Source organism: Rhamphochromis longiceps, linkage group LG14 (genome assembly GCF_057381845.1).
Source record: "Rhamphochromis longiceps isolate RC_006_pf linkage group LG14, R_longiceps_female_GT1.1, whole genome shotgun sequence".
NCBI lineage: Eukaryota > Metazoa > Chordata > Actinopteri > Cichliformes > Cichlidae > Rhamphochromis > Rhamphochromis longiceps.
Genome location: NC_140570.1, coordinates 36361466 through 36376592, shown reverse-complemented (window position 1 = coordinate 36376592; position 15127 = coordinate 36361466). Strand labels below are relative to the sequence as shown.

General features: G+C 40.6%; 1 protein-coding gene across 1 annotated transcript; it reads left to right on the top strand.

The window, feature by feature from the left end:
* The first annotated feature begins 4 nt into the window (after positions 1 to 4).
* polr1g (RNA polymerase I subunit G) lies at positions 5 to 3468 on the top strand. Its single transcript, XM_085379841.1, has 3 exons — positions 5 to 306; positions 566 to 707; positions 1862 to 3468. Exons 1-3 carry the CDS (start codon positions 225 to 227, stop codon positions 2667 to 2669), a joined length of 1032 nt encoding a protein of 343 aa, XP_085235967.1. The 5' UTR covers positions 5 to 224; the 3' UTR covers positions 2670 to 3468.
* Positions 3469 to 15127: the final 11659 nt, after the last annotated feature.

Here is a 15127-nt window from a genome sequence, read left to right as displayed (position 1 = left end):
CGTTACGTAACCACGTGAGGTGAATTGTGGGTATTTGAGTTTGCTTACTCGCCGAAGTCAATAGAGGGCCTCGTCGTGGAACTACAGTGAGAACTGGCACGGAAGTGAAATACTTAAAGGTCACGGTTCAGTTTTTGTCAACACGTGTGCCTCCCACACAAGCCATGCGATTGGAGACAGAAACTTTTAATTTCAGAAATTTGATCGTATTTTAAAATAAAAAAATGCCGAAAGACATATCCTCATCGAGCGAAGATGAAGCGGACACCACTGGTGTGGAATCGGCGCCCAAACCGACAGAATCCGGTAAGTTAACACGCAGACGTTGCACGAAGTTGGTGTAATAATGGAGGTGATATGCTAGTAGTTACTTACGTTAGAGCAGATTCATTAAGGCTTAGAAGTAGCCAGAGGACGGCAAACGGTATAGCAGGCTAGCGGTAACGATTGTGTTTACATTAAATATGTGGTTTAGATAAAGCAACAGAAGAAAGTTAATATCCACACTAAAACGTGTTCCAGTTTCTGTGCTTCTGACTCGATGGTTTTGTTTTTTAATCCACAGATAAGACTACAAGGTACCAGTGTCCTCCTGACTTTGTCTCTTTCTGCCATGAGCCTTGCAGCAGCACTCTCGCACAAAACCTCAAGAAGAACAAGAATGAGTTATGGCTCATTAAAGCTCCTGCCAGCTTTGATCCCAAATGGTGGGTACAGTCTGCCTTTACCTTTATCCCACACAGCAAACATTTTTTTTCTAACATAATAACAATTTTTTAGCCTTTTTTCTTTTTTGCAATGGTTCATTCATTCATTTCATTCATTCATTTATTTGTTCATTTCCAGGCATTGATTTGTTTTTGTTTTTTTGTCCTTCCTCTCCACGCAATCATATAAACAGTTTAAACCACAAACAAGTTTTAGATGCAAATGCCACAGTAATAATACTTTCATAAAGAAGCCAAAAGCTGAAGATCTCTCTGATATCATCAGTAAACATTCACACAGACATCAGCCCTCGCATATCTCCGGTTACTGAAGCGAAATCTCCCAGATATCCTCTGAGGTTTTGGTTAAATTGAAACGATGGAGTCACTGCTCACCCCATCTCATTCTGGAATTCAGTTTAAGATTACAAATCTTATTTGTTTACAGCTCCCAGGTCTCTCTGAACCATTGGCAAACTTCTCTTATATGTCTGAATATCATGTCTTAAACAAAAAGTGTCAGAACCTTTAAAGATGCTCCTCTACGGTTGTAGAATCAGTTACCACTTGACATAAAAAAGAGCGATTAGTGTGTCTGCTTATTGTTGAACGCCTCTTAATTCTGTATCATATGTGTTCACTTTTTGTTTTGTTTGTTTTTTTACCGTAATAATTTGCCTGTGTGTGTGTAGTTGTAGATACTGTGTGCAGCACTTTGGTCAGTGAATGCTGAGATTAAATCTACTTAGGTAATTTCCAAAAGGAGTACACCTCTAGTCTCATTTTTGTTGCCGTGTTGCACAGTTTCCACAGTGGAACTTTGAGTTAACTGCATTTAACAGCAACAACCTCTCCGTGGCATTTGTTAAAAACTAGTCATGCAGTCGTCAGGTCATTGAAATGACTGTAAAATCTGTTAGTATCTTTTTAAAATCTACAAATGGTAACTGACCCATTATGACAAGTATCACTAAGGTGAGTAAAGGTGTTGGTTGCTGGTAATGAATTCAACATCCCATTGTGAGAATTATGTTGCTTTTGTACTAAAATTACATTAAATATCAAGTAACAAAGTAACAGCATGAGGGTGTAAGCAGAAACAGTATGTTTAAACTTTTAAGTGATGCATACTTACCTTTTCTCATTCCATCCAGCTTCAGTGGCATCAAGGTGCCCCTCTCTGGTCTCCAGACCCTGAAGGTTCCTACTGCTGCTCAAGCTGGAGCCAAGACTGGGAGCAGGCAGCAGATCTATAGCATCCTGGCATCCAACCACAGTACCTCAGAACTCCGCCTGCTCACCAGTGACAAGAAGCCGTCAAATGGCATGGTTGTTGGTCCTGCTTTTTCAGGCTTGCTTAATGTGTGCGAGACCTACGGAGACAGCAGCAACAATCAGGCCCCTCAGGTCATCCCCGCTGCTCCAGCCCCCTCCATACCGCCTGGACTCAAACAGCGATTCCAGCCTTTTGGCAGCAAGACCCCCACTCTTACCTGCGTGGCAGAGAATGAGTTGGATGGAGTTGCCTTTGGGCCCTCTTCCACAACTCTCCGACCTCTGGTAGTCAAGCGATTCATAGAAGAAGCAGGTCAAGAAGAAGAAGATGAGGAAGAGGAAGGGAGGAAAAAGAAGAAGAAAAAGAAGGAAAAACGGATAAAAAAAGAGCGACTAGAGGAAGTGGTGAATGTGAAAGAGGAACCTGTAGATGAATTTCGGGAAGAAGTAATGATGGAGCTCCCCTTCCAGGAGGGTGATTATTCTGTGGAGAAGAGGAAGAAGAAGAAGAAAAAGAAGGACAGAGAGCGAGAGGAGGTGGAGGAGGGACTGGAGCCCAGTGTCAAAGTCAAGGTGGAAGAGGTGCCTGTGAAATGTGAACCCATGGACACATTCTTTGGTGAAGAAGTGGAGGTCTCAGGAAAGAAGAAGAAGAAGAAAAAGAAACTCAGAAGTGATGGTGACTAGTCTGGTGTCATTTTGGAGTTTTTTAGTTTTGTTTGTTTCCTTTTGACCATGTGAGCACGTCAGAGACAGTTTACTGCTTAATTACTTCGCTATTGTTGTTGCCAAGACGTTGGCATGGTGTTGCTCAACAAAAGGGCACGTTGTGAATACAATGAGTAGTGAGGTGAATTATAAAGACGATTCACTCTAGCATCTTTAAGACAAATGTTCATTTCAGTTTGACCAGATGGAGACAGATTCACACACAATGTGTGCAGCTGGAGGCATCAGCGACTACAAAACTGATAAGAGTGCACATGATAATGGTGTCAGGAACCACAACAGATTTGAGCAATGCCACAGCATCTCATTAGATTTAGCATTTGTTTTAGTGTTTTTGTAAACAGTGTGAGTCCAGTTCTGGAGACCTTTTTTGTTTCATGAAAACAAATGTCATGAAGTCCAAAAGCGATTAAAGGACATTAAAAATGAGAAAAACTTGTTTTGTTTTGTTTTTGTCCTGCTGTTGGCAAACGCAAGTTACCAGCAACATTTTCCTCTTGTGCCTTTTCAGAGCAGTGACTTCATCTACAAGGAATGAAAGTTGAATTTGTGTGTGAACTCCACACTGTGGATTTGAAATTGTGCAACAGTTTGACTGTACCCAGTTTACAGAGGTGTAGTTTTGTAATGATGTTCGTGATGTCAGGCAAAAAAATCCAAACCATCTGTTCTGTGAAATATGATTTTTATGAATGATCTTCCAGTTTTTTCAGATGGCCCAAAGACTAACATGAAATAAAATGGTTTAGTTTAATAAGCCTTGTGTTCTTTTTTTTCTTCAAATTGGCAGATTTTTTATTCTCATGTAATAATATGGTTATAGAAAATGTGATTTCTCGACACATGAACTGCGGTTATTCAGGTAAATTTTCGTGCTCATAAGAAGTTGCGACAGGGAGAGGGCGCCACAGTCCAGCTAGTTGTCTGCGTGGAACGGCTGCCTGCAGCCTTTGAACAACCCCTGAGCTTCTAACCTACATGCTACTATTTCTTTTAACTAATTTAACACAGATCTGCTGTAGCCGTCTGAATGCACAAAGAGGCGATTCATAATTTTTGACATTTTCTGATGGCAGCGACTCTTCAGAGCTCTGTGACACTCAGGTGAAAAACCTCAGTCCATGCTCTGCATCCTCCCCTCCTCCTCCCTCTCCTCTGCCTGCTCTGCACCGGAGTATGGTCCTGTTTCTTAATGAGCTCAGGCACCTCTGGTGCTATCACACTCACCATCTGTAGTAACCCCCTGCACATGCTGCAAGCCTTATTGATCCAACCTCATGAGTGCATTAACATTTTTTAGCCTTTTCAAAAGGCCTGTCAAACTCGAAATGCTAAACACCATGCTAGAGGTGTAAAATGTAGCCTTAACACAACAAGGAACATTTTTTGCGTTCTTTCTACTGAGTGTATTTGACATGACTTGGCATCAAGTCATCTATTTTTATTTTTATTTTTTTGGTGTAGCAGGCAGTCATTAAAGCCGAGAGCCACAGATGTCAGATGCTGGCTAAAATGTTTTTCTGAGAGTCGCAGATAATGCCAGATTTCTGTGTATCCTCACAGGTATGTCGAATGTGTGTGCGAGCTCCTGCGCCTCAGACCTTTCAGGCTTGAGTGCCTGAGTGCATATGGCTGTGTTGCTGAGAGAGGGTGTGTGCAGCTGTCTGAGCTTAAGGTCAATGAAACGAAAAATAATTTTTACTGTGTTGGCTAAAATATACAAAATTCATTCGTGCTTTCTTGTATCTTGAGCACTTACCTTTTAAACTAAGAGAAAAAAACATTTGTTTCCATATATGATCTCCTATTGTTTATAGTATAAAATAAAAATGTGTAAAGACCAGACGCGATAAATTAAAAAAAGAAAAAGCACTGTCTTTCAGAAAATCCAAATATATACAAACCAATGGCAAGTGTTGATTGCTATCCCTGAGTCCAGCAGCCGGCTAAAATCCAAGCCAAGTCGATATTTCCCAAAATGCTTGTCTTTAAGAAATTTTGCCTCGGGATTGTAAGATGTCTGTTGTTATTTTTACACACTTGATTTGGAGCCCTGCTTCAAGTGACTATTAAAGGAACCTTGGCCTTAAGGTGTGCTCAGACTTGTGGTAAAGGCTATTTTAGACTTGTGATATTCGCATGATCTGTTGCAGTTTAACAGTTTTAACATTTCTGTGTTTGTTCAAGGCAGCCAGCATACTGCACCAAACGGGTGTTTTGTCTGACGTTTGTTAGCCGTTATTTAATTCCAGCTACGCATTTCAATTTGCCTCAATTCTTCTACTTACATCTAGTCAACTACGGGAACTGAGATCATTTGCTGTAGTTTTGAGACTAAATGTTTTCCTATCCTGTCTTGAGATACCATTTCAAATTCTCAATAGTTTTCGACTGATTTTGGCATATTTTTTCCCTATTACTCAAAATATTTTAAATAGGGGGCAGACCACTCTTTTATTACAGAGATGTGGTCTTGTAATCTGCTCAGAATCTGGTTTGGTAATATTTTGCTGAAAGAAACAAGAAGAAAACATTATCTGGGTGGGAACGCATGTTACACCAAAACCTGTTTATGGTGTTCAGCAGTAGTGATGGGTCGGTCGCGAACGAAATGGCTCTTAGAGCTAGAACATTTTATGTGGAGTGAATAAATAAAAGTATATTTACGGTGGCCCCTACAGACAAAGCACATACAAACTTCAAATCACGTACAAACTCTGAAGCACGTACAAACTCCAAAACACATAAAAACACGTAAAAACTCAGAAGCACATAAAAACTCAAAACACATACAAAAGACAACAGAAGTGCTCCAGGATGCTGGGCGCAGTGTTGAGCTTTTGTTACCTAGTGGCTACACAAGCCAGCAAGTACCAACGACCGGATTTGGTGTGTGGTAATAACAGGTAAATTAACTGTTTTTTAAAATTATTTGACTACATATGAATGCTTGTGTATAAATACACAAACAATACACATATGGTTTCATGCTTTCAATTGTGTAATTTAGGTGATCTAGGTAGCTCTGTTTTAGAAGTTCAGTTCATCCTAGAAATGTGTTTTGGAGTTTGTATTTGCTTTTTGGAGTTTGTACATGTTTTGTCTCTAGGGGCCACCGCATATATTTATATATAAACATATATAAATAAAACCACTTGTTTTTACGTTAGTAATTCCTTTTGTGCATAATTTTATAATATTGTTAATAATAAATTAATTAAAGCAACAAAACAACCTGAAGAGCCGGTTCGGAGCCGAAAGAGCCGGCTCTTTTTAGTGAGCCGAACCAAAAGAGCCGGTTCTCTAAAAAGAGCCGGAAATCCCATCACTATTCAGCAGTGATGTAGCTGTGCATGTGTACGAATCCACACTCACCATGTGCTGATAAAAAGTTTGATGATCTCTCTCCTCTGTAGACTTTACAGGTTGTTGCCAAAGATTTGAAATTTTGATTCGTCAGAGAATGTGATTTCACTCTCTTGAATTTCAAAATAAAATACCTCAGCTATAGTTTGTCATTTGAGGCCAGGTTTGCACACACACACACACACACACACACACACACACACACACACACACACACACACACACACACACACACACACACACACACACACACACACACAAAAATAAAACAAATAAAAAAATCCTCCTATTCTGTATCTATGCTCAGTCTTTTCAGCCAACCTCCAACTTATTTAGTAGCAACAAGCCCACAAGTTATTATTCACATTCTTCCCAAACCTTCCACCTATTTAGCCCCGTAGTTAAATTGTAACTACCAGCTTGATTGCACAAGCATATATGTGGTCACTTAGTAGGTTTTGTTTATGCGTTATTTAAGTGTTCAGTTATACATATGTGAGGCAAAGAAAAATATCCTGGCTTCAGCTGCTTTTGAATTGAAACATAAAACAGTGGTTGGTGATGACATCGGGGAGCATTAACGCATTAGCAAGCTTTATATTTCTACCCCCCTGTATGCTTTCATGAATCATTAAGGAAACAGCTAAAGGCGTGATCTCTGACCCTTTCTGACGTGCATCTTTTTAATACTGCTGAGGAACAGGTTTTTATAAACAGTCATCTCCCAGGAACTATGTAATAGCTTTTATGGTGCATGTGAAGCACTACACAGGCTGATTCAAGGAAGCTGGTTTCAAGGTAGAATACCATTTATGTATCTTGTTATGCTTTTTATAATGTTTTTTTCTGAATCTTTCATCCTGGTTGCGTCATAAGAAATCTGTGTGTGTGTCTGTGCACGTACCAGTGTGGTCAAGACAAAGCGTTATAGTCTCACCTCATTTCCATTATATGTAGAGTTCACTATCTGTGATATTTTATGTGAAATACACAGGCAGATGAAGTCTAAGAGTTGAAATCTCCATGATATTCACTCTTACAGTCATTACTGGCCTTCCCCGAGTGTTATGCTGCACACAGGAACTGTCACTGGGCATCATTTATACCATCTACACTACATTTGTTTCCAAGGAAGGAAAAAATAATTGGGTTCCTTTCAGAGAAACGGGTTCGTAGATTCATATTGATACACCTGCTGGGATGCGAGTAATGGTTTCTGCTTCCTTGACAACCTCACTTCTCTGAAAGAATACAGTTATATTCTGTGTCCTGCACGTCTGAATGCTTTCGCCAGTTTTAAGCAGTGAAAAGCAGCACAACATATTTGCTAATTGCTCACACAAATGAAGGATTAGAAAGGAGATTTTGACTACGGGTGTAGTTCCTCTGGACCTGAGTCATCCTTTTAAAACGTGCCCTGAATTAGATGACGAGTGTAGCAGGAGAGGTGGTGGGAGACATTTCAGCCAGATTATGTAAGGTGAATCATTGTGGCCCTGCACCAGACCTGCCCCAGCAGTGTGTAAACCAACAGGGAAACTTCTCTTTGTAAACTGGAAGCAAACACACCAAGACATGTTGTTGTTTTTGTTTGTTTGTTTGTTTTTACCCAGCTTTCATGCAGATAGATGAAAAAAGTTGGGGGTTTTTTACACTTTAAATGTATTCATGTGCATACATTTTCAGTCACATAGAAGTTAGAGGTAGATGAACCTACTATGTGGATCAGCAATATCTTACTTTATCTTATCTTAAAGGCACACTGTATAAAATCTCACCACTAGGTGTCAGTAGATCACAGATTGCGGTCAACTGAATCCAGTTTTCTTCTCTCTACCAGTTCAAGTGCGCAATCCTATCTGTGGTGGCTGTTGCAGGACAAACAACTCTGGCCACAGTTCACCTGCAGTGTTTTAGGCTGCCAGTCCGCTGTTTACCACACTGTTTGTCCACGTCTGTTTGCTCTGGAGGAGCCTGCGAAACTTGGCGATGAGACTTCTGTCCAATAACAGTGATGCTGATGTTGAGTATATCCTGTTAGCCAGCAGTAGTGAAACTTTATTTAGTGAATAAACTCATCCAATGTGATGATATAATCAAGCTGTTAATCAGCATTATGTTAGCTTATAAGCAGCTGTTGCTGTTGTTTAGCCGGCTTGTTGTCAGCTGTGAGAGTTGCATTCTGCTGACGGTAAATAATTGTGACAAAATCTGGAATTAATAAGCTTGTTTATGCATACTTTGTTCTTTTCTGACTTTTTAAAAACACGATTTACAACCTGAAGAGGTGATAAAGCGATAGATCTTTCAGCCCAATTCTACTTTTTCTGCATAATCCATCATACAAAATGTAATCAAATGGAAAACTCTCTTTTTAAAACTTGTTTTATTAGTTTTAATCTTTTAACTTTATGCATCAAGCAAAGATTTAATTATATGCAACATTCTCTGACTGGAAGAAATTTGTTTAAGATTTAAACCTATTTTCTGCACATTCCAGCACATAAAATAAAATATTTTTTTGTGTTTACACTCAGTCTTTCAAATAGATGCAAGTAAAACACAGCAGAAAATAAATAAAAACAAAGACTAGCGGTCCTGTTGCTCTATTTTCACCTGTAAAGCAGGAGTGGGGTAGGCGGAGGTTTACCCTGGTGCAGGTGTGCAGCGGTCAGTTGAAGAATCCGCGAGTTTCTCTGTGAATTTCACATTAGGTCATAGCGCACTCGGTGCTTGCTCGGAAGTTTAGGGGTTTTTTTTCGCTGTAAAAAGAAGTTTTCTTCCCACGCACAACAGACACTAATGTTTTTGTCACTTTTTATGGAATCAAACTCAAAGTAAGGTCAGTACTTCCACGCTTTAAACGCTGCACGCTCATACTCTCTCCCGCACTCGATATATGATCCATTGTTGATCTGCACACAGCTGTTGCCACTAACGGTGCACTTGCTTATGTCACTGTCATGAGACATTCTCGCAAAAAAATCACGGTTTTAGTAACGCAGCATTCCTACGGGAAAGTAACTACCGTTTTTGCAACAGTAATCCCTTACTTTACGCGTTACTTGAAAAAAGTAATCGGATTACAGTAACGCGTTACAAGTAACACGTTACTGCCCATCTCTGATATTTAATGTATCTAAGTGCTTCTTTATACTTGTGTCAAATAGTTATCATGTACAGCTACACATCTGAGACAAAGGCTACGTTCACACTGCAGGTCTTAATGCTCAATTCCGATTTTTTGATCAAATCCGATTTTTTTGTCTGCTCGTTCACACTACAAATAAAATGCGACAGCAAACGCGCTCTAGTGTGAACGCTCAAAGCGGCCCGCATGCGCAAAAGAAGCTGTCACACACAACGAGCTCTGTTTAGACCCAGAGCAACAGTATTGTTTGACTGATGGCCCTTAATATGCAGACTTCGGACTTCGTTTCCCAATTTTTGCTTTAAGTTATTTTGTTATTTACATAATAATGTAAATAACCTAATAATGATCCTTATTGCTGTTTAAGAGAGGAGCGGTGCTTCAAATGATAGCTGCAGATTTCTGTCAGAATCTGCAGATTACAGTACAAATAAAATGTTCACATTGTCTTCCCAACAGTTTCACTAACATCTACACTGGATGGCCAGGAAGCGTTCGCGATGTCTTCTCGGGCGCTTCTCTGGCGCTGATAATTGGCTTCAGTCTTGTGTCGGTGACGTAAAAGGCGGATTTAATGCGACTTGACCGTTCAAACAGCAGTCGCTTTCTAAAACATCGGATATGTATCGGATTCAGTACCACATACGAAAGTGACCCAGATCGGATTTGAAAATATCGGATTTGCGCCGTTCACACTGTCATAGCATGATCGGATATGGGTCGCATAGGGTCAAAAAAATCGGATTTGATGCGCTTTCGCCTGCAGTGTGAACGTAGCCATAGATAAACATCCTGGGCTCTGTTGCTTCTGAGGTGAAACATAAAACTGTGGTTATGCATTCTGGGAATAATCTTGGGCAGCATTAACATATGAGCAAGGTTTATATTTCTATCCTCTTGTATGCCTTCATGACTCATTAAGGAAACTACTAAAGGCTTTATTTCTGACCCTTTATGGCCTGTAATCATTATACTGGATGCATCCTTCGGAGATAAAGAGTAGAACAACAACACAGAACTGCAGGTGAAGTGATGTTACTTCTCTCAGGGGAAGCTTTCGACTGAGTAGTTAACTGTTGATTAGAGGTCTGAAGCACATCTAAATGGTACGCAGCCATCAAGGCTAAAATTGGTTTAAATCTGGTTCAAATGTAAATGTTTAGCATGTGTAAAATAAGTACACAAATGCAAACATTTATGCATGTTTGTTTGTTTTTTTCCAGCATTTTTTAGTTATGAAATTGTTGCAGTTGTGATTAGTAAGCCACACAACCTCCACTGCAAGTCATAAATTGGTATTAATGGATGGCTTGTTTTACTCCGGTAACTTGACAGTCTGAACCAGGCATGTCCAAACCATTCTATATGGAGGGTCACGTGCAGCCCACTCTGATCTTAAGTGGGCTGAATGAGTGAAACCCCACTTTCTTTCAGTGTAACAATGTCTTAATATAAGATAAAGAACTACAATTTCAACAGCACATCTTAGTTTTTCTACATGATAAATGTGTAGAATTACAGAAAACATCTGGTAGCTCGCTGCCCAGTCTATCCCACATTTATAAAACATAACATTTTTGTTGATTGATGAAACTTTTTTCTGTTTTTAACCAAAATTTCTTTAGTAGAGAGTGAAAAACAGGAACTTTTCTGTCATTTGATTGTTTATCCACTGCTTAACTACTTTGGTGTAATGTCATTGTAATGTTAGGTTATAGCAGGAAAATCTATAAAACTCGTGAAAATACAGTTAAAAAATACAGTTTTCCAAAGCTGTCCACTTGGCCGGATTGGAGTCTTTGCCAGGACAATTCTAGCGCCTGCACCTTATGTTTGACACCCTGAATCATAACCATTGCTATAATCTGCTTTGACTGCCTACAGTGGTAAGTAGTGTCGCCTCACAGCAAGAAGGGCCTTCTAGTAGCAGTTCTGTCACCTTGGCAGCCATCTATCTAAATAAATGGCTATAACAGTATTTTATGGGGTCAGTGGGACATAAAAACCAGTCAAATCCAAAATTTTGCCCCCCTAAAATGCTTGTACTTCTACTATGCATGGCCAGAGATTCACTGTTTTGTAATTGCAACATTATTATAGGCTCTGAGGTATTAACAGCACCTCTGCAGCCAATAAAAACCAAACAACAGTAACAAAAAAAAGTACACTCACCTACATCCTTACTATGATAAGAAGTAGAGAGACAGCACTGCCGCTGGCTACACATCAGCACAACAACATGGCTGGACACATGTTTCTGCTGTCGACTGGTTCTTTGGGCGCAGAGCTGGGACAGCTATCCTGCCATCTTAGTGTTTCAGACTTTTACATTATTTCATTTATTTATTTAAAATTTAAAACTTTGCTGACATGGCTTTTCAACAAACTTTTTTACTAAGTGGGATATGATTAAACAATGGTTCTCATTATTTAATAACTGTGAGGACAGTTAGATGTGCAGCTTCAACAGTCTTTGCATTTTTTTATGTTTTATTTTATTATTTTTTGAGATGTTAGGGACGTAAAAAGAGAAACTAAAAGAGGGGCGGGGTTCTTGATGTTCTTGTTGCGATGTCCATGGTGGGATTCAGCCTGTATCTTAGCAACCCTGCCTCAATGTGTTCACCTGCTTGAATGCACCACTGTCCCTGCTAAGCTTAGCAGCTGAGGGGTCAAGAGGTCAGAGCTCAGGCAGTGAGGCAGGTTCGACTTGTGCTGGAGTAGGACAGACTGACATTTCACCACCAAAACAAACAAACAAAAAAACTTTTTTTTAAAAAACCCAAAAGAAAAACACATGTAGTACTATGTGTGAACATCTGGTTATATGGTGCCATTTAGCTATGTGCGTGATGAGCACATCTGTGACATCTGCATTATTGTTCCACATACCTGCTTGTTAACTTTGTATCCTATATCCACTAGAGGGCAGATGACGGCCTAATTATCCCTGAAAACTGAAAGTCTTGCTTGTGAAGACAACATAAACGAATACTAATCATGTAATACAAACGGTTACGGGCCATAGGGATTCCTTTTCTGTGAACTGGACCGATCAATGGCCTTACCAGCACAAGACTCTGAGCGCATGGGAATATACAGTATTGAGTATTGATGAGGAGGAATATAACTTTGGAAAGTTCTTCTAGAAAAAAATAAGCACTCATGTCTCTGCTTTGAAGACGACAAACTCTGACACCTTCTGATCCTGACAGTCAGGAAGAACATTTGAAAAAAACCTCACCTCACTTCTGTGTCAGTGGAAGTGGAAGGTTACAGGGGTTAAACGTGAGCTGATGCAGTGAGGCGTCTTCAGTTCCAGTGAGTCACTGTAACCTCCATCTACAGACAGTAATCTTACACCTGCCTGTGCCTCTACTGTATTGCATTATACCATCTAAAGGTAATAGAATGATGCAATATATCGCTGTGTGCAATACTAATTGTGTGTTCCTGCTGTCTGAGCTCAGTACAGGTCCTGAGGTGTGTGTGTGTGTGTGTGAGTGTGTAGCTGGGTGTTAGGCTGCGGTGCTGTCTGCGATGGAGGAGGAGGAGGATGAATAATAAATGCAGTCTGAAGTTTGGATCCAACGTGTTCAGACTACTGAGCAGAGTAGAGGCCCTTCTACTGCCCAGCCGTGGCGATGCCAATGATAAGATTGTTGGGGGGGTTGGGTTGAGGTTTTTTTTTTTTTCTTTTGGGGGGGGGGGTAATGAATTGGAGGACCAATTCTCGCCTGCTCTCCCCTCCCTCTGCAGTGATCTCTCTCTCCCTCTCGCTCCCGCTCCTCTCATGCTTTCTTTTTCAACCAGCGCGCCTCGCTTGAGCCAGCCTGCGGCAATGTGAGCGTTGCCATGGTAACGAGGACCTGCCAAGGACCATGGCGATGGAGAGAGAGAGAGGGAGAGCGAGAAAGGAGGGGTGCAGCTCGTCAATGTCTTAGAGTCCCCCATCCCTCCCCCACCCAAACATGCGCACACAAACACACACTCACGCACAAAGAGAGGCACACACACACTCTTCAGGCATGCTGCTGAAAGCACAAATATCACAAAGGAAATCTGTGGCAGGGAAACTGAAACACGGTTTTCAATTTTCATCTATCTATCTATCTATCTATCTATCTATCTATCTATCTATCTATCTATCTATCTATCTATCTATCTATCTATCTATCTATCTATCTATCTATCTATCTATCTATCATTCCTTTACATGACTTCACTGGTTTCATTTTCTTCCCATATTTTTTTAATTAAAAAATAAAGGATACAATCTACAGTAAGAGAATACTGAGTTGTTGTTTTTTTTAACTATCCACTTTTCTACTATTTCTGTTTTCTGCCGTTTGTGTGTGTGCTTACGTGCATGTGTGCGTGCAGCTCTGGCTCATTTCCAGCTCCAACCCTCTAATAAGCTCCTCTGCTGAAACTGAGAGGGTGACATGGATCAATAACTGGATATATGAAGCTCTTCTGCACAAACTGTCATGGAAATGGCAATCCTTTTCTTGTACCTCTATTTTCTCACAGACAATGGTGGGAGTTGTTGTGCCGGTTGATTGTGTAGTATGTACTGCGCGTTTGTGTGACACTGCGGTGCAGCTTTGAAAAGGCTGCGGCAGCCGTCGACAGACGACAGTCCTCACCGCACCAACAACTTGATTGCATACTAATGTTTTGGTATGACGCATCTCTCTTTCTCTTCCTCCCTCCTAATCAACTTCTCTCCCTGTTTTCCACTTCCAGGCAGCTCTCCCCCTCCTCATCTCAATTATTTTCATACGTCTCCCTCTTTCTTTCTTCCCTTCCTTCTTTCTTCCAACCCTCCTGCTCTTCACATTGTGTGGCAGTGATATGGCACTGAGCTGCTGCTGGTACAACCCACCCACCACCTCTGCAATGAAATATAGGAATTCAACCAGATGGGACATAAAGATATAAAGGCGCTGAACACAGCAGCAGTATGCATTTTACAGGCAGAACCTTTACCAGGGCTGGAGCTAACAATTATTTTCATAATTCATCAGTAGTTTACATTTCAGTTGAGTCTTTCAGCCATAACACAGTAAAGAGTCCCTATGCTGTGCTCCCACAACCCAGGGTGTCTTCTCTAACAGTTTCAGGTTTCAGCAATCTAACACGTTAATGTTGCAGATATTTACAGTGACGCAGTGTAAAACAGAGAGAGAGGCTGCAAATCTTCACATCAGGTCAGTGTTTGGCAGTCAGGAAAATTGACTGAACAATTAAAAGTGATGCTGATGGTGAAAGCATCGCTCGCTCTGAGCCGTTTAATCTTCTGTAGTTAAAGAAAGAGCGAAGACAGCAAAGGGAAGGGTTGTTAAGCCTTGTGAGAACTAAGAAGCTTGTTCCTCAGTATGAGGACATTGGCGATCATATTTTGGTGCTCAGTGAATGTTGAACGTTTGCTTTTCTGAGGGAGAGATTAGCTGTTATGGATTTTAGGATTTGAAGCTCCATTGCCTTTTCTTTCTTTCTCTTTCGCTGCTGTGAAAACCTTTAAAAGAACAAACTGAGATAAAAAAAAAGACAACATGATGTTTTTGCGCAAACAATCTCTGCCTCTTCTAATGGGGGTAGTTTTCTTCTGACTTAATCATCTCAGACCTCTGACAGCAAAGTCAAATGTTAGACCAGTGAACGCTCTGCAAGACAGCGTGATAGGCTGCACACAGAATCTGTTGCTAGGCTCACTGTGAACAAACCAGTCAAGTCTGACATATGTTTTCAAAGCAGCCCTCTTAGCAGCTTGCAGCAGTTGCCATGGAAACCCCAATGCCATTTCCCCCCATTGTTTGGACCGCTCGATATCCTGAAAGCTTTTTCAGAGTCCTGGTATATTAAAACCTGGAAGCCCAACAGTAAGGGTTGGTTT